The 26,934-nt window shown below is 42.6% G+C and overlaps 1 protein-coding gene across 1 annotated transcript in view; it reads left to right on the top strand.

The window, feature by feature from the left end:
• Window positions 1-26,934, top strand: part of CUL4A (cullin 4A) — a 635,676-nt gene that overhangs the window by 507,247 nt on the left and 101,495 nt on the right. The window contains exon 18 of the mRNA XM_069204675.1: window positions 17,969-18,141. Coding sequence (XP_069060776.1) covers window positions 17,969-18,141 — 173 coding nt within the window. The remainder of the gene's footprint in view (window positions 1-17,968; window positions 18,142-26,934) is intronic.

Below are 26,934 nucleotides of genomic sequence, written 5' to 3'. Positions count from 1 at the left end.
CGCTCTTCGCAGGCCCGGCGCTGCAGTAGCCCCGCTGAAGTCCGCGACTCCGTGGAAGTTGCCGCACCACGTCGTGACCGACGCCGCTCGAAGTGCACGGATTCAACGTTTCGCACAGACGCCGCGATTCCCGACTTCGCGCATCGGCTTGTTTTCACTCTTCACCAAAGGTACTGTACTTGGGGGTCTACACGACTCCGTGTCCGGCGCCGCTGGTGTCGGCTTGTTGGGAACGACTCCGTCACAACGCTGTGTTAACATCTCCTCGAAGCATTTTTGTTTCTAAGCGCTATTTTTGAGTTTAATCTCTAAAAATTCATAACTTGACCTGTGTATGTCGGATTTTTGTTGTTTTGGTCTTGTTTTGTTTAGATAAATATTTCCTATTTTTCTAAACCGGTGTTGTCATTTTGTAGTGTTTTCATTAAGTTACTGTGTGTGTTGGTACAAATACTTTACACCTAGCACTCTGAGGTTAAGCCTACTGCTCTGCCAAGCTACCAAGGGGGTAAGCAGGGGTTAGCTGAGGGAGATTCTCTTTTACCCTATCTAGAGTGAGGGTCCTTGCTTGAACAGGGGGTAACCTGACTGTCAACCAAAGACCCCATTTCTAACATTTATAAATTAAGCACTGCCTGTTCCCACTCAAAAACGGGGCAAGTGCTTACAAAGAAATTCACTGTGCATTCCACAAGATGTATGCCACTTCAGCTGCTCTCAATGCAGCGGTACCCATTGTGGACATCTGTTGTGCAGCTACACTGAGTAGGTGACACATCTTCACTGAGTACTACGGTCATGATGCCACAGCAGACAGATACTGCGATGGGTCAAACAGTTCTTCACGATCTTTTCGAATAAGATAGTCTATTCTATCATTAGCCCAACTTCCACAGTGTTGGTGTTAATTTACGGTACTGCTTCCAATTTCGATTCAAGTTTGTGAATCAATAAAAGTTAGGATACTGAAGAAGAAAAAAGTTATTTTGCTTTAACTGGTTCTCCAGGATTGGTATCTTTCATAGATCCTTATGCAACCTTTATTCCGCCCCAAATAGAGGCTCACCTTCAGTCACTTGCTCTTTTCACGTTTGTGCTGGAAATCTGAAGTAAGATAGCCCATTGGAGGGTTCAAGTTCAGAGTACTCTCACCTTTTTGGTTTTGGCTGTTTTTCCAGTGAGGTGAGTTTTCTGCAAAAGTGACACTGGTTTAAAGCCTTGAAACCTGTTATATGCTATACCAGTGGTTCCCACGCATTTTCGACCCACGGCTCCCTTGACCTATTGGCTGCGGCTCCCCATTATGTTACTTTTTTGGGGCTGGTGGGGGGATGTAAGCCTGGCCTAGGGAGTACTTCCATTTTTCTCTCTGAAAATGATCGTGCCCAGGGCAGGCAGGTTGATCAAGGATGTCTAGAGACTGACGACTGAGCAGAAGGCTTGAAAAGCCAAGACAATATATGCTTACATACCTGCAAGGATTCTGTGACAAAAAGAGGCAGGGTTTCCTAGCTGAAAACAATTACCACCAAGAATAATGACGATAAAAGCATATGTTGCTGAGTAAAGTTACTCCACTTGAAATCCTGGCCCATGCTCCAGCACACAGTGGGTGTAACATGCTTTTTCTGGTAAGAGTTGAAGGTGCACAGACCTCTCCTGAACTTGCATAGTCATTGCTCACACCCTTGCCCAAGGATCACACCTAATCCAGGAGCTTGCCTGCAAATGAATGTTAATCTCTGACCTCACATGCAGCTTTCCCACAGTACAATACTACAGACTTGCAATACAGGTAACAGTACAAGCAGGGGTGTAGCTTGGTCAGAAAGAGTGTGGGGGTGGGGGGGTGAGCTTCAGATTTTCCAACAATCATACTGCCATATAATCTCAAAATATCCTGATGAAGAGCATGAGCAATATCTTCGCTTTTCCACATGACGTGGCATTACCTGTACAGATGATCTATCCTGGGCTTATGTGAGACCACAGCTGGACTACCCACAAGGGATGAGCTTGAGTGGGTCACAAGAAGGCAATAACAATACAGCAGGCTAGGTGATAGGGCCGTAGAAGTCTCCCTGAACAAGGCAAGACTTATGACCCCCTGCAGCACAGCAATCACACTTTAACAACAAACACACATGGAGGTTGGAATAATATTGATAAAATGTATGAGAGCATAAATGGATAGTTGGCGAAAATAAAAGGCTCTTCAAATCTGGTTCGAACACAAAATTTCTATTGCTGTGTTTTCTGTTTTCATGTTAATGATGCAGCCTTCAGACGTTTGTTGGTGCCCTCAGGAAATGTAGAGAAGCACATATTGCCGTATTAGGCTTTGCTCTAATTGTGCAAGGTCTATAATGATGCACTGCCAGAAGTTCCTAATTGTTCTCGGTTTGTGCTTGGGTGTTACAGGTCTGTGCACTTGCCGGGTGAGATAACTAAGATGTACAGTTTTATCATCCGTGCATTTCACAGGAATGTGGTTTCTGCTTTGGGACAAAGAAGGAGGACTTCAAATAAAGTCTCAGGCTTCCCAAAGAAATAGCTGGCAATTATATTGTTCAAGTTCACAATCTCTGGTAAACTAAAGTACTTATGTACAAGCTCGCTCATTTACAGGGGAAATGGATTGCAACTTGAAGTGATTTTGCTTTTTCAGCAGGGGTTAATCAGAATAAAAATACTAAAGCAAAATGGAACAGGACACCATCTATGTCACTTATCACTACATTCATGTTAGGCTTACACACAGGGCAAGGGTCTAAGAAGCTGTTCTCGTGCTCTGTTTAACTTCCATCAAAAGTGTCACCGAAAGCTAGTTCTTGGCGCAGCCCCCCATGGAGCTGTCATCTTGCACAACACTCCCACCCACCCACATGCCTGGAAGCACACATGATTCCATGCTGCAAAGACAGTGAGCGTGACCAATCAACCGAGCACCATGCAAGAATCACTTTTCACTAGTCCGCATTTAACAGGTGCAATTAAAAGACCTCCAAGACGTGTGAGTCGGAAAGAAAGAAAGCTTTCTAAGTCATCTTGGAAGAGGCCATGTGGACGGCTCAACTATTTTAAACCCATTCACCCATAATGAGGAATCTAAGAGAAATGCCATTTGATTATCATTCATTGTAAGGAAAGGCCTTTTTATTAAAACTGATTCTTTCTTTTTGACAATCGATGTACAAAACACTTAGCGGTCATGCCACATAAAGGGATACATGTAGGCTGCTAATACATGACAAAAATGTGACACTCAAAAGGCAGTGACGAGCAGTCACATATGACCCTTTGGAAATAAACAACAAACTAACTACTCAACTTGAATTATATTAGTGCATTAGTTCTTAAACTGTGTGAGGCACCCCTGGCTAGTTTGTACGGCACACCAGGGAGCCGCGGCGCACAGATTGGGAACCACTGTGCTATACTGTTATTGTAAGGTTACTGTGATACTACCAGATTCACAAGTAGGAATGATTCGAGCATGTAACTCTATGAATGATACCAATGCTAGAGACCCACAGTTACAGGTAAGTTAACTTTTTTCTATGTTGATGTTTTTTTTTGTTTTTTTTTTGTTCAAAGAAATTATATTGAGAGATTAGTACGTATCAAACATGAGAGTACAATACAAAGAAGCATAAACAAATTATAAATCATATGAGCAATCATAGAAATCTAGAGTATAAAAAGGAATGGCCAAATTATAAATATGGGAGTACATGAGTGATAAAAAGAAAATCAGTAGAGTAGGATTGTGAAAAGACAAATATATTGCAACCCCTAAAGTGTTGACATGGAGTAAAATTAAGGCATTAAAAGTGGGTCTGTTCATAGAGTACATGTGAATCAATATGGGAGCATTATACAGTTCCACAGGAGAGTGTTAGGGCACAACAGTTGAAGATAATGGCGCATTTCTTTGGAGTGTGTCCTTGTGTTATGGATTTACAAGAGGGATGATGGTGGTGTGCACACTGTGTGAATAGTACTGCAAAAGGCTGCCTTTTTTAGGGTTGAATATTGGTATTGAGGTCTCATGGAGGTTTATTGCTAGCAAAATAGGAATGAAGGGGTTCCCCATAGAGGTCTATGTTGTGGTTGTCATGGGGAGTGTGGTAAAGCAATGTTGTCTGCCCCTCATGTGTGCAATCTAATTCAACCATGAACTGAAAGATGTGGAGGAAGTGTTTTTCCATTTGGGAAGAATAGACCTGCAAGCAGCCATTAGTAGAATATCTAAAATGAGAGCATCATTCGGAAAATTCAGTTTATGATCTAAAAACCCCGTAGCAATTGAATGAAACTCACAGTTGGTTTGAAAACCAAATAGCATTGATAGCTAGTTAAATATTCTGTCCCAAAAATACAGAAACAGCACTGCAATGAAAGATCTCTTGGACTAAGTGACCCGTTTGCTTATTACACTTCCAAAAAATAGTCGCTTTTCAAGTCAACTTTATGGAGTAGTGATGGGGTCCAAAAAATTCTATGTAAGAGGTAAAGCTTAGTCTGGCAGAGCACTGGGATGGTTGTGGGAGAGATTACCAATTTCCATATCAATTTCCAGTTCTCTTGAGATATGGGTTTATGTTCATCACATTTGGCCTGTGTGACAAGGTTTAGTCATGTGGAGAGAGGATGAAAGAGTTTATGGTATCTAAATACCTGGTAACCTGATCTGTTGGCCATAATAATCAGTTTAGGGAGCGGGGGTCAATCTAGATTGTATTGGTTTTGAAGTTCTTTAAAAGTGACTGGATAGTCTTTTGGTCCCAATTGATTCAGAAAGCTAATGCCTTTGGAGGACCAAGATATCCAGTGTGATGGGGCATCAGTGATCTTTAGTTTGGTGTTATTCCAAAGAGAGATCATATTGGATGAGTTTATCGGGCATCCAAGGCAATTATCCAATTTTAGCAGGGCTAGTTTAATGTTTTGAAATACTTGTTCAGCTGGTAAGGAAAGTTTGAGCTTGTTGGTGAGACGGATGGAGTGAAAGTCTCCCAACATTTTCTGTTTAATTAAAAGCCAGGCTGCAATGTCATCAACTGGTAGGAAAAGCCACATGGATCCCTGTTTCACCAGAAAAGAAGATTGGTGATTTCTAAAGTTTGCTAGAGAAAGTGGAAGCATGCATATGAGATAGTTTAGTATAGGTGTTACCATCAATTTATTTTCTAGATATGTCCCCACTAGGTAATGAATTTGGAATTCCAGCTGGCCAAGAGATTTTCCACTTTTTGTAGAGTGTTTTTTTTATATCGTGTTTAAGGTATCTATTAAGTCTGACCTGAATTACATTCCTAAGTATTTAAGGTAACTAGATTGCCATGACAGACCACAGTCCTCCAGTATGTCTTTAGTGCAGGTGTTATTTAGACCGTTAACTTCAGACTTATCTATGTTGAGACCGTATCAAGCCACCAGGGCATATTTGTCAATATTGCTGATAAGAGCTTTAATAGAGGGGCGGCGTTATCTGTCACTATAAGGATATCGTCAGCGTATGCTGCTACTTTCATAACAACTTCATTGTAATAAATACCGGAAATTAGATTATTATTTTGAATGTTGTAGAGAAGCGGTTCTAGGGCGAGGATGAACAGGGAGGGAAAAAGGGGGCATCAGTGTCTCGTTCCCTTCTGTAGACTAAAGGATGGAGAGACAAGGTCACCCGCCCTCACTCTAACACTGGGTTGCTGAAGCGGGCCATAGCCATTTAGATAGTCATAACCCAAATCACATTTTTCTAGAATTACTCTGAGGAAAATCCACAAGACTTTATTAAAATGCCTTCTCGGTGTCTAGTGTAATGGCTACAGTTTCAGGGGGTATTGTGGCTTTTTCTAGTACATAGCTTAATAAACGTGTTGTAATTGGACATATGGCCTTACGTAAAGCATACCTTTGATCTACCTATTAGTTTTGGTAGAAGTGACTCCAAACGTTTGGATACGATTTTGGCATATATCTTGGCATCCAAATTAATTAGGGAGTTTTTTGCTCAGGTGAGGTCTTTTCCTTCTTTGAGAATAACCACTATGGTGCCCTGGCTTGTTGTTTCGGATATTGAACCAGTGTCAGCAAAGTGTTGAAATAGATCCATCAATGTAGGAATGAGTGAGGGTGTGAATGTTTTGTAGACAAAGCTGTCTGGGCCTGGAGACTTGTGTGATATGAGGGATTTAATTGCTAGTTGTATTTCATCTGCGGTAATAGTAGAGTTGAGTTTTTGTCTGTCTTCTTGGAAAAGCTCTGGCAGATTAAGTTTGTCAAGGTAGGTCTAACAGGCTGCTTCAGCCGTTTGGCAGTCATCCTGGTATAGTGATTCATAGAAATCTTTAAAGACATCTAGTATCTTTTGTGGGTCAGTATGAAAGTTGTTCATTGACAATGTCACTTGTCCACCTGGTGTTTAGGGAAGTGTGCTCTTTTTGGCCATTTTTAGTTTCTTGAAGAAGTATCAGATCATCATTAAGTTTGAACAGATGGTTCTCCATTTTTTATGCTTAGCGGGGTGGTTTCGATATTCAATAGACTATTTTCAGGCTATTAATGGGTAGAACATTAGCCATCTTGCAATGTTGGATGAGTGGTTGGAAAAAGTGAAACAGAAGTACTTAGTTATACTGAAGGGAAAGTGCTGTTGGTATCAACAGGGCATGAAATACTTCAGTGAGTGTTTGCTGACTGTAGAAGCCAGTGGCAGCCGGTAATTTTAGGAGGGAGGGGGGCGGGCAGCGCACACACACTTTCATTAACACATGCACGCACATCCATTCACAACACTCATCAACATTCAAACATACACGCACGCACCAAACATTCATTTAAAAAAACACACACACATACACACACACACTCTTACCTTCAGCTCGGAGGAAGGTTGGGACTGCTGCTTTCCCATTGAGGGAAGTTAGCAGTCCCAACTTCGTCACAGAGTGGGATGGGGTCAGAGAGACTTCTGACCCCACCCCACTCTGTGACGAAGTGTCACTGATTGACGCTCGCCCTGGCGCTTCAGGGCTTAAACCTAAAGCGCGCAGGTCAGAGTCAATGGGTGACGCTTCCCCTTGTCACCGGGGGGGAGGGGGGGGCCTCGAGGCACCTTTGCTGAGCCGAGGAGGTCACGCCCATAGGAACTGTGACCTCTTCAGCCCAGCAAAGTTCAGCTCAGGCAGCCAGGAGTCTGTGCAAATTGCGCATGTCTCACTCCTGGCTACCTGATCTAATCATGAAGAGTGTCTATCAGACTGACCTTTGCTCAGCCTGACAGGCACTCTTCATGAGGGGCAAAAGGTGGGGGGGGGGGGAGGGGTGGCCCCTCCACCCTACAGGACGGGCTGCGGCAGGTAGAAGCAGGACAAGCATGAGATGTGCTGAACAGAAAATTTACATAGAATGAACCACAATGCAATGTTTACACAATCCTTTATGCATGGAGAGATGGTTGAAAACCAAATACCTGGAAATTCATAGGGTAAACGAAAAAGAAAAACATCCCACCAAAAAACCCTCTATACCCTTCTCTCTCTCTCTTCCCTCTACCCCCCACACCCCCTCCACCCCCCCAAAATCCCAATCAGAATGAGTATGGCGACAGAGAGGTGTCAATCAATGGCTAGGACCGCAATGTAAGTAACAACTTGCATTATGAACAAAGTTAGAGTCTTAAGTCACAAGTGATCTATATATCAACAATGCTCATAAATATGAACACAGGCCTAAAGCTCCACAGGAAGGTTAAAGTTCAAGTTTACCACAATTTTTCTCTTATGAAACGATTGAGAGAGTCACGGAGTCCTACTTAAGTGCAATTATTTGATACAAGGTCTACTAGTGAGCAGTAACATAGATTTAACAACCTACTGGCGCAACAATAAAGTAGTGTTGGTGAGTATATGGTTTGGTTGTCTAATTTTCTACTAAGTACTATGTAATTTCTATGTACGCATTAGTCTGATGAGCTAAGGCACATTATCAGGTTGGTATAATCAGAGACATTAAACATTATCCTGTACAGTCAACTACGATATTTAAGACATCAGGAGAAAATACACACTGATGACTTATCTGTGGTCACGCAGACAGACAGGATTAGATAGAGCAGAGCTATCAAGCATTTAAGAAAGAGATACATTGGAATAATCAGAGAGTGTTTCCTTTTGTTTGAGTTGGAGAGTTGGGCTTAAATTTTGTGGTCTTCTCGTTCATCCAGGAATAATAGGTCTTTTGGGTCAACGAATATATAGTGTTTGCCTTCCATATAGATACTGAATGGTGCTGGACCAGCAAACGAGAATTGTTGGTTGAAGTTTCTGAGTCGGTGTCACAGAGCCAGGAAACCTTTCCTCGGGTCCACTGTTGCTTCTGAGTAGTCCTTAGATAGATATATATATATATATATATATATATATAATGGCTATTCCAGAGAATGTTTCTGCCTGTGCATGTAATTAAGGATCAGTTTGGTATGTTGAAAGTGGAGAGGCATGCAAACTATCCGCCTTGTTACCGATTTATTTGCAGGTTTAAATGAGGATACTCCATGCACACATTCAAGTTCAAAGTCCTCTGGGTATGATATACCTGTGACTTGTGGGAGCCATTTTTCTAAGAAGTTGATACAAGAGTCTGTAGAGTCTTTTGTTCCCTCTAGATTTCCAAATATACGCAGGTTCCTTCTGCAATTTCTGTCTTCCAAGTGGGATACTTTCCTGTGGAGGGGTTTTGTTGACGACTTGAGCATTTTGAGTACTTTTTCTGATTTTGATGAGATTGTCCTTCACAACCCTGATTCACTGTTCTGCATCTGAGAGATTATCATTAATGTTATGGATGTCCACCCTGATAGCTCTTAGTACTAATCGTATTGCGTCTGTGTTACTATTGGTCGATTTTGCGAGATCATGAACTTTGGCTTGTTTTTTTAAGATCATTTCCATAGTACAGTTTTTGTCCATTTTCCCTTTGATCGGCGACTCCGGGAACGGAGGTTCAGCTTTGAATCATTTAAGGGATGATTTCAGTTCTTTCTCAGCAATGTTTGGATTGGTGACAAGTTTGTACGTGCACAAGATATGGAAAGTTTTAGTAGTCTCACAGAGCGCTCACGTCAAAATTTGAAGCTTGAACTATGTTGTTAGGAAGTAAGGGGTGCACAAGGGCGAGCCTGTAGACTTAGATTCCTTTTGGAGGAGCTGTATTAATCTAGCAGGATATTGGATACTCTGTTGTATCTGTTAGAGATAAAATACTCTCTGTGGGCTCTGCACAGTAGATCGTTTTGTCACCATATAAGGACAGTTTCTGATTGTTGGTAGATCTACCTTTGAATAGTTTAGTGACCCTGAGTAGGTTTTAAGGTAGGTTATATAGGTGTGAAGTGGTTACGTGATGTTGGAGAGGTTCAAGCGGGCACGATTCCACAGTAGGCAGATGAGATAGATAGGAGCCTGGAGTCCATGGAGTCCATATGCAAAGCCCTTTTGTAACAGTAGCTCTGCATGAAATCAGTGCTGTCTAACATAGTCTTAGCACTGATCAGCACCATGTAGCAATGTGTAGCCCAGGTTAGTGAACTCAGTGAGCCATTCTTCAGGCTTGGTATCTGGGGTGCAGGTAATAATTGAGAAGGTTCGTGGTCTTAGTGTAAAACACTTCAATTTATTTTTTTCTTTAGCCCCTCCTTGTAGGATTTAACTAGAATTTAATTAGGCCTCAACGAATTGGGCTGTCGTGTGCACACCCGGCGCTATATTAAGGTCAGGCATGTTGAAACTTGGTTATTTCTTGGTCACCGAGTGCAGAGAAGTCTGGCCGGTGGTTGCATGCAAGGAGCAATCCCACAGTAAGTTAAATTAGAGCAGCTACCTTGTTTTGAGGAGCGGTGGTGTCACGCGCATTCCCTTGTTTCCTTCAGGACCGGATCAGAGAGAGGAGTGGCACCCATCTTATAGTCCGATCACTCACATTCCGTTTTTTCAACAGGCATAGGGCTCTATAAGGCTTGCAGGATTACCGCTTTATGGAGCGTTTCTGAAGTCCTCAATAGTTGTGGTTTCACGCAGTGTCTTTGTCGATTTTCATTCTCCAGGAGTCATCGAATTCTTTGTTTCTGGTCTGTGCCATCTGGAGCAGCGCGATTCGCCTCGCTGTCTAAGCCACGCCCCAATGTTTTTTTTTTTTATTCTTCATTTTGGCATTCATTCCTGAAAATCTGACCCCATCAATGTTATTATTGTGAGATATCACTAAATAATCTTGTTGGTTTTGTGCACCTTGGGTGAAATCTTACTCAACGTCATCTCAAACACATACTGGTAAAGTGGTTGACCTATCACAGTTCAGTCATGCCCTCTCTTGTGCTGGACAGCTGCTGCCAGGTGATGCTCAGTTCCACAGTACCCACATGTAGCCTAATTTTGAGAGTTTTTACTTTGGCTTTGGACTCAAATAGTGGTCATGCCCATAGCATCAGTAGACTGTGTTTTAATTATTTTGAAATACATTTGTTCCAATTTGATGGTCATTCTTGCCAGCACCGAGTTTATCTGTTTGAATCCTACTCTGGATAGTTTGTGGGGTCTTTCTAGCATCAGCATGTTAAGAAGTACTTCACATTTCACAAAACGTTGCATGACACTAGCAACCTTGGATAATTTGAATTCCCCCCCCCCCTGCCCCCCCCCCCCCCCCATTCCTGAGGGGATTATCATCCGTACACTTGCTGCCCCATTCTTGCAATGTAGCTTAGAAGTCATTGATTATTGTGCCCTCCTTTGCTTTACTTATCCTGTCATAAACAGTTCATAGCCCTGGTTGAGCTGTGGGTTAAAATATGCATGTGAAGCAGCCACTGCTCCATCATGACCGGCGTCATCATCGGTGTTCGAGAGTTGTGAAACAACTTGAAGATATAATGAAGTAGTGAGTGTTTGATGGAGTAATCAGGGTCTTTCTTAGCCTTGAAATAATTATTTAGGCATTCTATTCAGATGCACCATCTGGTGCAGACTGTAGCAGGAACAGCAAGCTCACTGATTGGAGGAACCAGGTTTGCTGCCCTACCAACATGTTGGACCACTAGATATGAGTGGCAGCCTCGTCATGGATTTGTTGTGTTGCTGGGCATGTCCCTGCTGCCTGGTTAATGTTCACTCCATGGCATTCATCCTCCATCATCCACACTTCTGGGAATTTTGACCTGCAAGTACTGAAGTTCACGTGCTAGATTTCCCTTCTTCATGTTTAATTCCCTGTCTTCCTCTTTTATCTGTTTTTTTCCTTATCTTCTTCTGCATGAGCACCACCTTTTATCCAAACAAGATGTATTGCACCAACTTACAGTGGCAGCAAAGCTAGTCGATGCGTGAGCAAACACACACAGTAGATGCACGTCAATCATTTGGCGCACGTCAATCAGTTGGTGCACTGGCACACCCATCATATTGGGCAAGCAGACCTCACTGAGTGAGGCAATGAGTAGCATGAATAGTGATACCAGCTGCAGCACTTGTTCACATGCCAGTGGGATGGGGAGGTCTGTCTCACGAGTCTCCAGGTACAGAAGCTCTCAGCACCACAGCAACATGGGCCAGTGTGCCCTCCAGCACATGTACATGCAGATGGAGTGATACGGGCACATCACACGCCTCATCATTAGTACGGTTACCTTGCATGGGCCGCACTCCACATAGGTGACAGATATACACAAAACGTTGCATACGTTGAATCGTGGTCTCTGAACTGATCCTGTGTGCTCTAGTCCCACTTATTTAACTCTTGTATATCCCATCAGCGTTTTGGTCACGTTGATACACGTGTGCCTGTGACATGGGTACAGTTTGTACACTATTTAACCTATGCAAGTTATTTGCTTTGTCAATGTTTTAAGCCATGTTTAACAGCAGCATGGCTGCAAAAGATTTTTTTAACAAGTGCTATGACATGGCCAGCAAAAGCACTATGATGTGTCCCGCGCTGGTCACATCCTAGAGCTTTTCTATTTTTTTTTTTTTTTTTTTTAATTGCCAAGCTGCTGGGATGGGAGGAGGGTGTGCAACACTGAGGGCGTTGATGCCTCCTTCCGGCAAAAAGAAGAAATAAAAGGACTTGCAGGGGTGTGGAATTTATTAAAATATCTACTTGTCCAGGGGACAGGTTGCTTCTCAAATCTACTTGTCCTGTAAAAAGATCTACTTGTCCCTTTGGTGCCATGTAGTGTGGCGACAAATTATGGCAGCAATTAATAGCCTCTCTGATTATGCCAGGGCTACTACCATAGTAGGGCTTGAATACTTGGAGTTTCAATCCCTACTGTAGCAATTTCCCTATTTTGCCACCTTTCTGCAGATCTGCATACTGGGGCTGGAGGAAGCAGTAAGCAATAGTTTCCGGGCTGGAATGCCTTTGAGTCTGCAAACCTACTAACCTGCATGTTTTAAAGATTTTTACCAGCTTCTCTCTAATATTTTCCCATAATAAGAAAGGTTGGACATTTACTCCTGACAATGGCAGAATTAGAACTTCTTCCAGGGTTGGGAAGAAAGTGGCTGGAGGGAAAATGAACTTGCAAATGCTCAATAGATTTTCACATGAGCAAATATACACATCGTATTTACCCATGCTAAACTACAGTTCACAAATATTTTATAGGGGTACTACATATACCATGGGTGCACTTTTGTGACTTTCTTTAAGAATTTGGGGCCACATGTAGGTAGGTTCAGATTTGTGACCTGCAAATTGCGAGTCGCAAATCCGAATGTAGGATGGTGTCCTTGACACCATCTGTGATTCGCAAGGGCTTCGCAAATGCCCACCTCATGAATAATCATGAGGTGGGTCGCAATTTGCGACCCCCTTGCGAATGGTGGCCTGCTGGAGACCGCAGACCACCATGTCTGTGGCTGCTTTTCAATAAAGCAGTTTTTTGTGTTTGTTTTTGTAATGCAGCCCGTTTTCCTTAATGGAAAACGAGATGCATAACAAAAACGAAAAAGGAAACGTTTTCGTTTCATTTTTTCAGAGCAGGCAGTGGTCCACTGCCTGCTCTGAAAAAATGTTTACAGTGACATTCACAATGGGGAAGGGGTCCCATGGGGATCCCTTCCCTTTTGCGAAAGTGTTAGCACCCATTTGAAATGGGTGCAAACTGCGATTGGTTTGCGCCCGCGTTCGCGGTCACAAAACAATCCTACATTGCACTGCGAGTTGCAATTAGGAAGGGAACACCCCTTACTAATTGCGAGTCGCAAACCCGTTTTGTGATTCGGTAACCAGGTTACTGAATCGCAAAACTGGGTTTGTGCATCGCAGTGTGCTTTTTGCATGTCGCAAACAGCGAAAGTCGCTGTTTGCGACATGCAAAAAGCTACCTACATGTGGGTCTTGGTCCCTAATTAGGTCTGGTGTTAACAAAGACATTTTGTGTTTATTAAACTTCTATTTCTCTCTCTTTCGGCTGGCTTTACTGTGAGTGATCGCATTCTGCTCTTCCACAAGGAGCATATTGCCACACAAAGTAGATTTGTTCAGTGTCAGGAACTACAGTGGCAATCAGTGACGTAACGAAACTGGAGGGTGCCCCTTTGCAAAGAACATGGAGGAGCCCCCTCTCCAGACTCACTCAGGGCAGGTGCTGTGCTGGAGGGGCCCCCTGGAGGGCGGCTGCGAGGCCTTTGTTATGCCGCTGGTGGCAACGTGTGCTTTAAAAGTTCAAAAACTTTTTGGGGGGGTTTTGCCAATGTTTGTTACAATGTTGAGGGCCTGGTAGCTCCCACAACAATAAAGTGTTACAAAAGCCATGTCAAAACAAGACATGCATTGATGAAACTAAAAGACTCATAAAAATATGTCAGATCAGTTGGCTTTGTCAGTGTTTGTTTATTTTCATGCTTCCCATAATCGTGTTGAAAATGGTTACACTGATTTTCCATTAGAAATATTTTTGGGAAATACTAGCATGCATCAACACATTTTACTAAATGACACTTCATTTGCATATAATCAGAGAGCATTCTGGGAGCATTATACCTAGCCTCTTAGCCTAAACTTTTCAAACATGTGTGTACACGTTTTTTTTTTTTGTACTGGAACCAATGTCAGTAGTGAAGTGTGACCTTAAAACATTTATTTACAGCACTCACCCTAATAATGAAGGCTTTCAAATAATGAACCATAAATACAAGTTCGAACAGCATTATCTTTTGGAAACACATTACCTCAACTGCAGAGAATTCCACTCTCTGTAAACAGGCAGCCAAACGGTTTGCGTTGCAGGGGGTTGGGCCTACTTGTCCCAAGGACAAAGTAAACATAAAAACTTGTTGCCCTTGACCCCAAACAAGATGTCCCGGGCGTCGGGCGATAGGAATTCCACATCCCTGACTTGGCCACATCATAGTGCTTTTTTTGTTTTTAATGTTCACCCTTGGCGCACAGAAGCCCCGCTGCTGTGCAGAATGGGTGAAAACACTGACAAAACCAGCAGTCAGAAGGTGTTTTTTTCTACCTGAAGGTGAATGGAGCAAGCAACAGTGTGGGGCGGGGAGACCTAGCAAGCAAAAACTTGAGAGAGGGTTGGGGCAGGTAACAGTGAAGGCGGAGTGCAGGGAGACTGGGCAAGCAACAACACGGGAAGGGGAAAAGGCATGCACAAAACATGGGACTCAGGAGGGAAAAGGGCAAGCAACAATGTGGAGTGGAATGTAAGTGGGGGAGACCACCTGCAAACACATACACTCTTATGGAGTTCTGCAAGTAAAAGTAAAAAATGCCTCCAAAGGACACAGGTCCAGGAAGGAGTCTTTGGGCCATTCACCTGTAGCGGGCCAAACACAGGGAAGAGTAAGGGAAGCAGGCATGTGCTGACCAAAGAGAAGCAAAGAAATGAAAGTGACGGTGAAGCCAACCCTTGGATGCAATGCAAGCAATGGGCAGGCTGTAAGCTAGTGACGTAAAACGAAATGTAGAAACTCCCTGCAGAATGTGAAGAAGGGCCCATGAGTCTCTCATTGCTCACAGATGTTCAAATGACTTTGGCTGAATGAGGCCCACTGATAGAGTGGCGGTTCCTGCTCTGCAGGGGTCTCCATTATCACCCTGCTTAGCCCCCTGTAAGTAAGCAAAATGTCACATGTGCTGCCGCAGGTGAAATGTGAAAAGTGCAAGATAACAAATCCTTTAAAGAAGGAACAATACAAAGATCAAGAAAGGGCTATAAATTGTAGCAATTCCAAAACCTATTAGAACCTAATCTTCATTTTGAAACATTTAAAATGTTCTAAAGACACAAAACTAAAAAGGAGTTAATAAAACAAAACTGCTGTTCAGTCTCTTTATTCTTCTATTTGTGTTGATGTATGCAGCGCCACGGGCCATGCAGAGTAGGAACAGATATACGGATTAAGGCACAGAGCAAAACATATTTCAGTTGTTTTTTGCGAAAGTGCAAGTATAATATTGTTTGGCATACAGGCTTAAATTATTAGAAAATCGGTAATAAAGTTCCAATTTGTTGTGAACAACGGGCCCCAAAATATGCCTTGCCTGAGGCCACTAAAATCCATTCCTAAAATGACACTGATTGCAGCACCGCTCGAGGCAGAAATGAATCCCTTTGGGAGAGATAGAGAGGCAATGTAAAGGTGTTTTTGCCTAATAAGCTAATATTTTTTGTGTTGAAGTTGAATATTTCACATATGTTTTCGTTTTGGACAGATTAGATAAGTAAATGCAAAGTGAAATTTACATGTTAGCTTTGTCATTTGTTTACTTTGTTAGGAGCTATAGTTGGTAATTGTCCATCCATTAAGGCAAGACAGAAATATGTTTAAGCATGCACTACGTGACCGAAGTTTTGTGTTCATATTTAAAGAAGCAGCCTAGCACAGGCCACTGCTAAGTTTTCACACACAGTTTGCTAAAGGTTTATACGTGCACTGCTGCCCATTCGCATGTCCGGTCATCGTTTCTGAACTTCACTCTAATAGCACAAAGGAAGTGTTCAGTCTAAGATGGATATCCTAACCTACCCGGCCAGCGCCCTATTTCCAATTTTCCACATGCTGTGTGAGTGATTTCAGGAGCGAGCAGTGCTTAATTTGTGTAGGTTGTTACAGATAGTGGACCTGACGTAGTCACTGATTTGGGGGGATCAGGTCTTATTTTTTTTTTCGTCATTAGAGTTTGACCGGAAACACAAACAGAGAAACGCAGGGATATTAAAAAAAGCCTGCAAGAGTAAGGTAGGACGTGTAGGGTTGTAGAAAAGAGGCCTGACGTAATCCAAACGAGGCTGCTGTGGTATTCGTCAGCTCCTAAGAAAAATTTGGGCCCTTGCTTTTATTTGTTCACAAACTGAGCACTGGGGTGGGAAGCATAGCACCTATGTGCTTAATTTAGTGGTGCATGCTTATACTTGAATGCCAGCGTTCCCACCTCTCAGGCGGATTGGTTGTGAGCTGGCCCTTAGATAAGCTTCTCTTCGTCTTGATCACATAACCATGTCTTGGAGCAAGATAGTAAAATTTGTTTCCTGTTTTCAAATAATACATTTATACTTTTTTATTTTGGCAAATTAAAATAAATTCAACTGATGTCATTTTATGAATGTTGCACGTTTTTCTTCAAGAAAAAGATCAGTATGCCCTTTACCAAATGGTTCAACCTTCATTCCGCTAGAATATGTCCCAGGGAAGTGAACAGGAGCAGGTTGAGACGGCCGGCCAAACACACATGCACACTGAGGGGAGTGCTGTGGACACCCCCTCTGTGCTCATTATAGCCTGTTTATTATTGTTTTATTGTAAAAGATTTGCAGCTGGTTGTGGGGTAGGGCGGGGTGACGCTCTTCCGCCATAGTGGAGGAGCCGCACCTGGAACTAAAAGGCATGTCAAGCAGTGATTGGGGCCTTGTGACACATCTTGCTGGCAGCAAAGCAGATGATAGCAAATAACTGGATGAATTGTTTTCTTCTAATGATGGATTAGTCCAAAAGAATGTGGACAGTGATAGCGATGGAAATTTTGTATTATGAGTTGAGAAATGAGTGACAGACGTTGGGTCATTTGGGGCCTCTCATAAACTGTAGGGAGAATCACCTCCCTTGTCATGTCCTAGGAAATTGCATGCCCTGACGATCCACTGAGACCAGTGATTTGTAGTAATGGGCATATGGTGGTTGGGAGCTGTTGAGTTGAATGTTATTCCTTGGGATGTATTATGATTTAGTGAGCGCTTAACCGCACTGATTTTTCTGACCTAGGGCTGAAAAAGGGGACACAATGGACATTCAGAGAAAAAAGGATAATCTGAACCATGCTAATAGGTGCTATCAGTCAATATGTATTCTTTAATGTACAGCTGTTGATAACTTGAAAATGAAACTATTGGCTTTGGGTAAAAATGCATTTTATCTCAGGACCAGTAGATTTCTGTTGCATCATTGGCCTCATGGAATATCTTGGCCTGTAGGTCCAATTGCAGTTAAGAGTACAGCAATGGCGACGGTTTTTTATGTATCTATCTTAACACACTGAGAACTGCTTTTCCATTTTAAGTGTTTTTTCAGAGGGGCGGCGGTGACATTTACAACAAAGCTCGGGGGTGGGCTGCTACTGGCAACAATGTGAATAATTATTGATTTATCTCTGGCCATCCGCAGAACCTTCATTGATTGATTTTAGAGTACTTTAAATTGTTCTTGTTTCATGTCAATAATGGTTATACCAGAGGTGAAACGCTTTGTGACGAGACTGAGATTTACCTTGTAAACAACTGTTCTTTATTTACAAGCTATGTAGATTCACCTCAGAGGTATTGATGTTTTAGGTGATAAGAAACCTGAAAACACGGTTGTATACAGAAAGATCATGTTGGTAAAATGCACCAGTTAATTGCCATGGTGTTTTAAGATCACTTTTCAGCTTCACAATTTCTTTTGTTTAGAGGATGGTGAATTACGGAGAACTTTGCAGTCACTGGCCTGTGGAAAAGCACGTGTGTTGGTCAAATATCCAAAAAGCAAAGATGTGGAAGATGAGGACAAGTTTGTCATTAATAATGACTTCAAGCATAAGTTATTTAGGATCAAGATCAATCAGATTCAGATGAAAGAGACGGTATGTATTGCAGAGAGCTTTTGGATCTCACCTTGCAACCGTGGTGAGTGATCTGATATATTTATGTATTGTTCAGAGGGTGATGTACCAGATGAAAACTCTGTAAGAACTATAGGTATTCTTTTTCGTTCTGTGTCATAATTCAGCTTTTCTGGAATGACCTCAAACATGCAGGTTCAAATCGGATATTCTACCACAGTACTAACTGTATTGACCAGGTATTAGTAGAACCTGTGTCTGTAGGCCATTCTGCACTGTGGTGAATTTATCAAGCACAGTAATAGCCGATGTCTTGTGCTCCTCTGACTATAATGTCAAACATAGGTCCGGTCATTCCAGATTTTCAGGCAAGACTGTGTGTAAACAAGCATTGGCAAAGTCAGCAGGTCTGGTGTTACCAGCATTTTAGCTTTGTCAATGCTAATTTTGTTCTCCTACGATTTTGCAAAATGTTATTGTTGGAGAAGCTCACTGGCCCTCATCAGGATAAAAAAGAAATTGGCAAAAAAATTATTTTTGGTCTCAAAAAGCAGACATTGCCTTAGTAGCCACCAGCACTAAAGCGTATTTGTCAACAGACCCAATTCAGGCGTGAGACAGCTGTTTTTTTGCTGTGTTCTGCCTAAAATTGCCTCAGCTTTAATATAGGTTGATGGGAAAGATGCATTTCCCCGATTTTCTTTTTTTTTTTTTCCTCCTCAAAATCTTCCACTTTCTACTTTTAAAATGTTGCCATGTTTGATAAAGGGACTACTTTGTGCATGGATGTGGTCCTTGTGAATGGAAAGAATGCAATAATCCGCAATGAAGTTAGCCAAAGGCAGAAGCGGCTGACCTATTGCCTCATAGTATGGGCTGTAGTGGTATAGGCTGCAGTGGGTGGCAGAAGAAAAATGTGAATGACACAGAGCAAATCAATGGATGAAGAAGGCCTTCTGAAAGCGTCAGTAATTTAGTTATCCATAAAATTTTAGTAAAATCAAAAGCTCTTGGCTAACACCACACCTTAATAATTTAAATGTGATTAATTGTATGCAAATGTACCTTATGTAGGTGGCCTAAAGATTTGCCATGGATTAGGTCTTTTTTGGGCATACATTGCACACTATTAATCTCACCCCATAGCAAAAACCAAGATGTAGTTGGGGGCTTACAAAACATATTCAGGTGTATCATTTAGAAGCGTATTTACCCCATAAGTCATTTAAAAGGCATGAAATTCTCTCATATATAACTAGAGCTCCCAGTTTTATACTTTTATAGTTTTTTTTTTTTTTTTTTTTTTTTTTTTTTACCATTTCCATCTGTTTTTATCCATATCTATTTTTTGGTCATTTATTTCTGTACTTATCCACATTTATTTTTGTTGCAAGCAAAAGTCGACACTGCAGCTAGTATTTTTTCCACATTAAATATGCAATGCGCACTTGCACCTATTTGTTATAGGCTTAGATTTATCTATGCATACGCCAAATTAAGTGAACTCAATAAATTCATTTGTGTTTTTGTCAGTTTTTGATTATCTTAATTTTGCTACAATGGGCTTGTTCGGGTAGAAATAATTTTATTAGTCGTAAAGGCAACCCTAATCACAGTATTAAGTTCGGAATCCTGATTTTGTTTCTCAGACCAAGCCCTCTTTTAAAAAAAAAAAAAATGCCTACCGGTATAAATGACATGTGAATACTGCACCTACACCCGTTGTCTTATATAACATTTCAATACATTGATTTACACCTGTATGATTCATTGTCTTTGCATGTGTGTATATATATGTGATGTGAAGTAGTGCTCCAACACTGCTGGTAGGAGAGGCGCTATAATACAAATGAAATACATATGAGAGAGGGAGTATGGAGAGATTTTAAGCATTGCACACACTTAAAAAGTTAACAAACAGAACTGAAAAAAACTAAAAGACGAACATTCTTTTTTAAACAAAAAGTGTGCATTTATTGTGCGGACATCCGGGGCACGTTAAGCAGGTAACTTTAAGCAGCGCTTTCTAGGAGGGGGTGATGAGGGATGAAGCCTCTCCTTTGGCAATGTTTGAAATATTTGGTATTATGATGCCAAAAAACACGCACTGCATTACAAAATCCGTCCTCAAAGTCACCTGCAACCTGTTCTAACACTTCGTGATGCAAAGAGCAAGCGCAACATTATTGAGGAAGATCAGAAGTGGAATGAAAGCATTTGGCAAAATACTCTTAAAAAGGCAACAGCAAAAAAAGTAAAGATACTGTGATCCACACATCTCGCCGGAGGAGGCTAATTGCATTAAAGCAGTTGGCATTCCACACACAGTTAAAAAAAAAGAAAGAATTTCATGTTTTCTTGAAATGAGGTCACCATCATCTTTGTACACTGCTGGCATGTTTGTTGTTAAATTCCCCAGTGCCTCCCACCTGTCGCCGAGCACGCCACTACCTGCTAACAGGCCTCTGCCTTGCTGCCACTCACTTGTATTCACAGGCTACCTTATTAGCGTTTACCCCAAAAGGCCCCCCAGATGGTGCCAAAAGCTTTCTGTCAGTCAGCCGCACTGCTAAGGCACATATTAACTCTTGTGCTCGGCTATTATGCATTCTTGGATGGACACGGTGCTGCTTTAAACGTCAGATACTCACACTTCTTACAACGTCCCCTACCCCCTTAACAGTGGCGTAATGAAACTGGAGCCACCGGGGCTGCGGAGGCCTTTACTCTACTGTCCCTTAACATGTAACACCTGCTGATGTGCAATACGACCAGCTCTTAAACGGGCCATTGTGGTGTAGATCAGGAAGAGGGGCGTGGCGAGGCATCCCTGGGGTGGAACGGGCTGCACAATTTGTCAGTATTTTCCTGTTTCTAATTTATAAATACGGACAAAGGAAAAAAAACAGTCTTCCGTCTGTATTTATATGCAAAAATCTATTTAACCCCTTCGCTGCTAGGCCTTTTCCCCCTCAGGTGGCAAGCCGTTTTTTGGCTATTTGGGGCAGTTCGCACTTAGGCCCTCATAACCTTTTGTCCACATAAGCTACCCACACCAAATTTGTGTCCTTTTTTCCCAACATCCTAGGGATTCTAGAGGTAACCAGACTTTGTGGGTTCCCTTGAAGGGGACCAAGAAATTAGCCAAAATACAGTGAAAATTTCGTGTTTTTTTTCTTTAAAAAAAATGGGGAAAAAGGGCTGCAAAAGAAGGTTTGTGATTTTCTCCCTGAAAATGGCATCAACAAACGGTTTGTGGTGCTAAAATCACCAGCTTCCCAGCTTTCAGGAACAGGCAGACTTAAATCAGAAAACCCAATATTTCAACACAATTTTGGCATTTTACTGGGACATATCCCATTTTCATGTTTTTTTGTGCTTTCAGCCTCCTTCCAGTCAGTGACAGAAATGGGTGTGAAACCAGTGCTGGATCCCAGAAACCTAAACATTTCTGAAAAGTAGACAGAATTCTGAATTCAGCAATGGGTAATTTGTGTAGATCCTACAAGGATTTACTACAGAAAATAACAACTGAAATAAAAAAAATAGTGAAATTGAGGTGAAAAAAACAGCCATTTTTCTCTACGTTTTACTCTGTAACATTTTTCTGCAATGTCAGATTTTTTAAAGCAATATACCGTTATGTCTGCTGGACTCTTCTGGTTGCTGGGATATATAGGGCTTGTAGGTTCATCAAGAACCCTAGGTACCCAGGGCCAATAAATGAGCTGCACCTTGCAATGGGTTTTCATTCTATACCGGGTATACAGCAATTCATTTGCTGAAATATGAATAGTGAAAAATAGGTATCAAGAAAACCTTTGTATTTCCAAAATGGGCACAAGATAAGGTGTTGAGAAGCAGTGGTTATTTGCACATCTCTGAATTCCAGGGTGCCCATACTAGCATGTGAATTACAGGGCATTTCTCAATTACACCTCTTTTTTTACACACTGTCTTACGTATGGAAGGGAAAAAATGAAGAGAAAGACAAGAGGCAACAACACTTGTTTTGCTCATCTATGTTCCCCCAAGTCTCCCGATAAAAATGATACCTCACTTGCGTGGGTATGCCGATGCTCCCGACAGGAAACGCAACATGGACACATCACATTTTTACATTGAAATCTGATGTGTTTTTTGCAAAGTGCCTCGATGTAGATTTTGGCCTCTAGCTCAGCCGGCACCTAGGGAAACTTAGCAAACCTGCGCATTTTTGAAGACTAGACACCTAGGGGAATTCAAGATGGGGTGACTTGTGGGTCTCTCACCAGGTTTTGTTACCCAGAATCCTTTGCAAACCTTAAACTTTGGCTAAAAAACACTTTCTCCTCACATTTCGGTGACGGAAAGCTCTGGAATCTGCGAAGAGCCACAAATTTCCTTCCACCCAGCGTTTCCCCAAGTCTCCCGATAAAAATGGTACTTCACTTGTGTGGGTAGGCCTAGCGCCCACAGCAGGAAATGCCCCAAAACACAACGTGGACACATCAAATTTTCCCAAAGAAAAAAAGAGGTGTTTTTTGCAAAGTGCCTAGCTGTGGATTTTGGCCTCTAGCTCAACCGACACCTAGGGAAACCTGCTAAACCTGTGATTTTTGAAAACTAGATACCTAGGGGAATCCATGATGGGGTGACTTGTGAGGCTTTCACCAGGTTTTGTAACCCAAAATCCTCTGCAAACTTCATAATTTGGCTTAAAAAACACTTTTTCCTCTCATTTCGGTGACAGAAAGTCCTGGAATCTGAGAGGAGCCACAAATTTCCTTCCACCCAGCGTTCCCCCAAGTCTCCAGATAAAAATGGTACCTCACTTGTGTGGGTAGGCCTAGTGCCCGCGAAAGGAAGTGTCCCAAAACACTATCTGGACACATCAAAATGATAAAATACAAAACTTTCTGTTTTTGCAGGCGGCGGGGCACCTGCGTTTTTGGTCCTGGGCTCAGCAGCCATCTGGGAAACCTACCAAACCCAGACATTTCTGAAAACTAGATACCCGAGGAAGTCAGGGAGGTGTGACTTGCGTGGATCACCCAATGTTTTCTTACCCAGAATCCTCAGCAAACCTCAAATTTAACTAAAAACAAAATTCTAATTTTTCCCACATTTCTGTGTGGGATCACCGCACCGGGACAAATTTCCTACCACCCAACGTTCCCCTCAGTCTCACGGTAAAAATGATACCTCACTTGTGTGGGTGGGCCAAGTGCCTGTGACAGGGAAGAGCCAAAAACATGTCGAAATTGAGGGGAAACCAAAGTGGGTCCCAAAGGGCAGTTTGAAAAAAACCATTTTTAGGCTGACAAGTGCAGCAGAATGTTTATTGGTATAGATGGGACAGTGTTGGGTGGTAGGAATTTTGTGGATTCCTGTAGATTCCGGAAGGTTCCATCACAAAAATGTGGGAAAAATGTTTGATTTTCAGCAAAGTTGGAGGTTTGCAGGGCACTGTAGGTAAGAAAATGGTGCAGGGTGCATGTGAAGCACACCACCCTGGAATCAACCAGATGTTTAGTTTTCAGATGTGTCTGGGTCTTGTGGATTTTTCTACATGGCAGCGTCCCAAAGTCAAAAAAGTGCAGCCCTCACCATTCCAAGTTGGACGATTTTGAGAGTTACCAAGCTCTCATGGCCCAAATGTGAAACCAAAACCCAAAATAATCCTGTCTTCTTGTTTGCCGTGGGATAAAATGTTTTATTGTGCGGGGGGAGATCTGAAAGACTGTTACCTCCTTCAGTTGGGGTGGAGGCATAACCAGGCCCATACTGGTTGGTAGCCACCACCCCAATATATATATTTTGTTAAAATTCCATGCCATCTAATAGACTTTCTGCCCCCCCGGGTGTGGATCGGGGGTAATTGCCCCGTCTGCCCACTGGTGGGCAGAACAACTTTGGCCCCATTTATTTGGGGTGGGGGTATGGCCATACCCCCATCCTCTTATTTTGAAAACAATTCTTCCCTGGTGGACTTTCTGCCCCCCTTGGGGGCAGATGGGCCTTTCAAAAATAGGCTGATCGGCCCCCAAGGGGGGCATATATGGCCAACAGTAATGTGCCACGTGGTGTCTAGGTGGTTCGCATCACGATCGGGCAACAGAAATGCTTGCAGAGACATGAAAGGAAAGGCCTTTCCTTTCCTTTCATGTCTCTGCTGGCCCCCTACTCCCGAGCAATTTCTCTTCTGCAGTCGTGCTGGAAGCATGCTTCCAGCGCAATGGGAGGTGACCTCTTATGAGGTCAGCACACTTTCGCGTGCTGACGTCATCAGACGTCACTGGGGGGGTCAGGGTGGAAGGGGAAGCGATTCCCCTCCCAACCCTGACCTGGGGGGGTGGCGCTAGCGCTTCCCCCAAGGGCCGGTATATGGACGTAATGGTAATGTCCATGGCGCCACACAGGCACAGCCATGGACGCAACCATTACGTCCAATGGTTCGAACCGGTTAAACAGAAAACCGGGAGTTTTATACACAACATAAAACGATCCTCCATCTGCATGATGTCTTTTTTAAAATCTGAATGTTGCATTGCAATACCAGTAAACAATGTCCCCATTGGATCACTTTTCAAAGCTTTCAAAATCATCACGATCAGAACCAGAATGTATATCCCCCAAAACCTTCCTGAATGTGCACAAAATGGCAGATTCAAAGGACCCACAAACGTATTTCATGTTCATGTCCTGGCGACCCTTCAGTGCCACCTGCTTGAAGTTTCTGCCTGTGCTTTAACCTAACTTAATCTTTTGAGACACCAGTGGCGGAGCTAGTAGGGTTGGATGAGGGCGGGGTCATGGCTTCTAATACTTGCTTTTTTGTTCTGGATCCGCCCCTTGCCTAATCAAGATAATTACTTACATTTGAAATGCAAGCACTTCATTTGCTTAAGCAGCGCACTGGATGGTTAACTTTTCAAACAAATTGTTTGCATTTTAGGAGTACAATGCATCTCAGTCATGCTTGACTGATTTATCAAGACTTTGCGTTGCCGCGAAGAAGCACAAAGTTTGGTAGGCGATTTACTTTCAGTACATTTTTTTTTGCGATGGAAAGTTGCTTTTTTGCAGCTCCAATAACTGTTTGCTTTGAGCTACATTTCATCCAAGGTACTTCCTATGGGTTTTACTTCGACAATATGTCACTATCACCCAAGTTTTGTGATGCAAAGCCATATCTACAACAATTGTAAAAACTTGTCTCTCTGTCAAAAAATAGCACCTCCTTCAGAGAGTCGTAAAACAGAAGAAATGTTTGTTTGTAGCATTTGTTGCAGTAGATGCAGATGCTTTGCATATTCCTGCCATGTAGTGCCGGGTCTGGACATTGCTGGTTGTTTTCTTTGAAAACATTTTGAGTCACTTGTCGTACAATGGCTCCTCACTTGTGCCACAACACGTTACTGCTCCACCTTTGGGTTGATTTTTTCTGCCATTGGGTTCAGTAATGAAAAGCAGCGACCCTGATATCCTTCTTTTCCTACGTGTAAACATCGGGGCCTGCATCACTTGCTCGATTCCAGAGAAACAGTAATTCATCAGATCCATATTTCAACATCTTTAACCAAAATATGTGGAAGAATTGACTAAAAAGTCTCCAGGGTTTGACCTCTTAGGATGTGGTCAGATGGGGCTGACACTTTTTTTTCCTGCCCATATTGTAATTCAAAGTATCCTTGATCTGACCAGCACGAAGTTTGTAATCGTTGTCTCTTTTTAAACCACCAAGAGTTGAGGTACATCTTCTGTCAAGGTTTTAGGTGTAAAAAGACTTTAAGCTATAGAAGAGAAAGACAAGTTACACATTTGAGAATGTAACATCAAGAAAGGTCCAGCACTTAATGAGCTTTTCGGAGAACCAGACCCGCTCAGTGTTTGGGAGGATCTGGTTCCCTTGCAGCCTCAAAACATTGAGAAGTCACCACGCCCCAAATACTCACATCAAATGATGAGGAACATGAGAATTTTGAGGCGAAGACGCTAGCACAACCTACATGGAAATCCTGGAGGTCCAGTAGTACTGATCCAGGCCTTGGAGATAAATTGTACCGAATGCCACTGTATGTCGTGCATGAGCACTGCTCCATGAGTCGGGCTTCCATCCCAGAAAAAGCCAAAAGAAAGTTTGTAGGCTCACTGCCACCATCAGGCCACAGCCGGAGCTGACACAAAACGTCAGCCTCAAAAGGACATGCCAGACGTCTTCTGTGCTGAAGTACCCCATGGGCAGGAAAGACCTGTCTTCAACGTCGGAAACTGCAGCTTTTACCTCAAAGATTTTCATGTTAATAAAAGGTAGCTGAAAGCCAAAAGCGAATTCAAAGGAATCTTCTTCCCTGGTTTCTGAAACTTCAAGGACACCAATCGTAGAAAGACTGCCAAAAAAGCTTGACAATAAGCAAAAAGGCTATTTATTCACCCCGATATGGGTAAAATTCTTGCTAAGAAACCAGTCTCCATGCCTCCTCCCATCCCTAAGTAGAGAAAACTAATGTTTGAGGAAGAGCTGGACTATGGAATACTTCCAACTTCTGAGCATAGAAGATCTAACAAGCATACACCAACTCTGCACCAACAGCAGCACCTTTGCAAACTCCCTCACGACCACTACCAAAGGTAACTTCACGTCTCCTTCTGTAGCCTACATCACAATCACCAGAAGGGTCTATCACTCTTCATCAGACCCAGATAGTCCATATGCCGAGCTTGAGCTTTGCGACCATCCAATTGCTGCAGAGGGCCACCCATGGAAGGCTATAAAGTAGAACTCCTGGGTATCCAAATACAAAGTCTTATCCATCTCCCCCAGACCATTCA

The sequence above is a fragment of the Pleurodeles waltl genome, chromosome 8, assembly GCF_031143425.1.
Source record: "Pleurodeles waltl isolate 20211129_DDA chromosome 8, aPleWal1.hap1.20221129, whole genome shotgun sequence".
NCBI lineage: Eukaryota > Metazoa > Chordata > Amphibia > Caudata > Salamandridae > Pleurodeles > Pleurodeles waltl.
The sequence above is the reverse complement of the archived record's forward strand: the minus strand, read 5'-3'. Positions and strand labels throughout refer to the sequence as shown.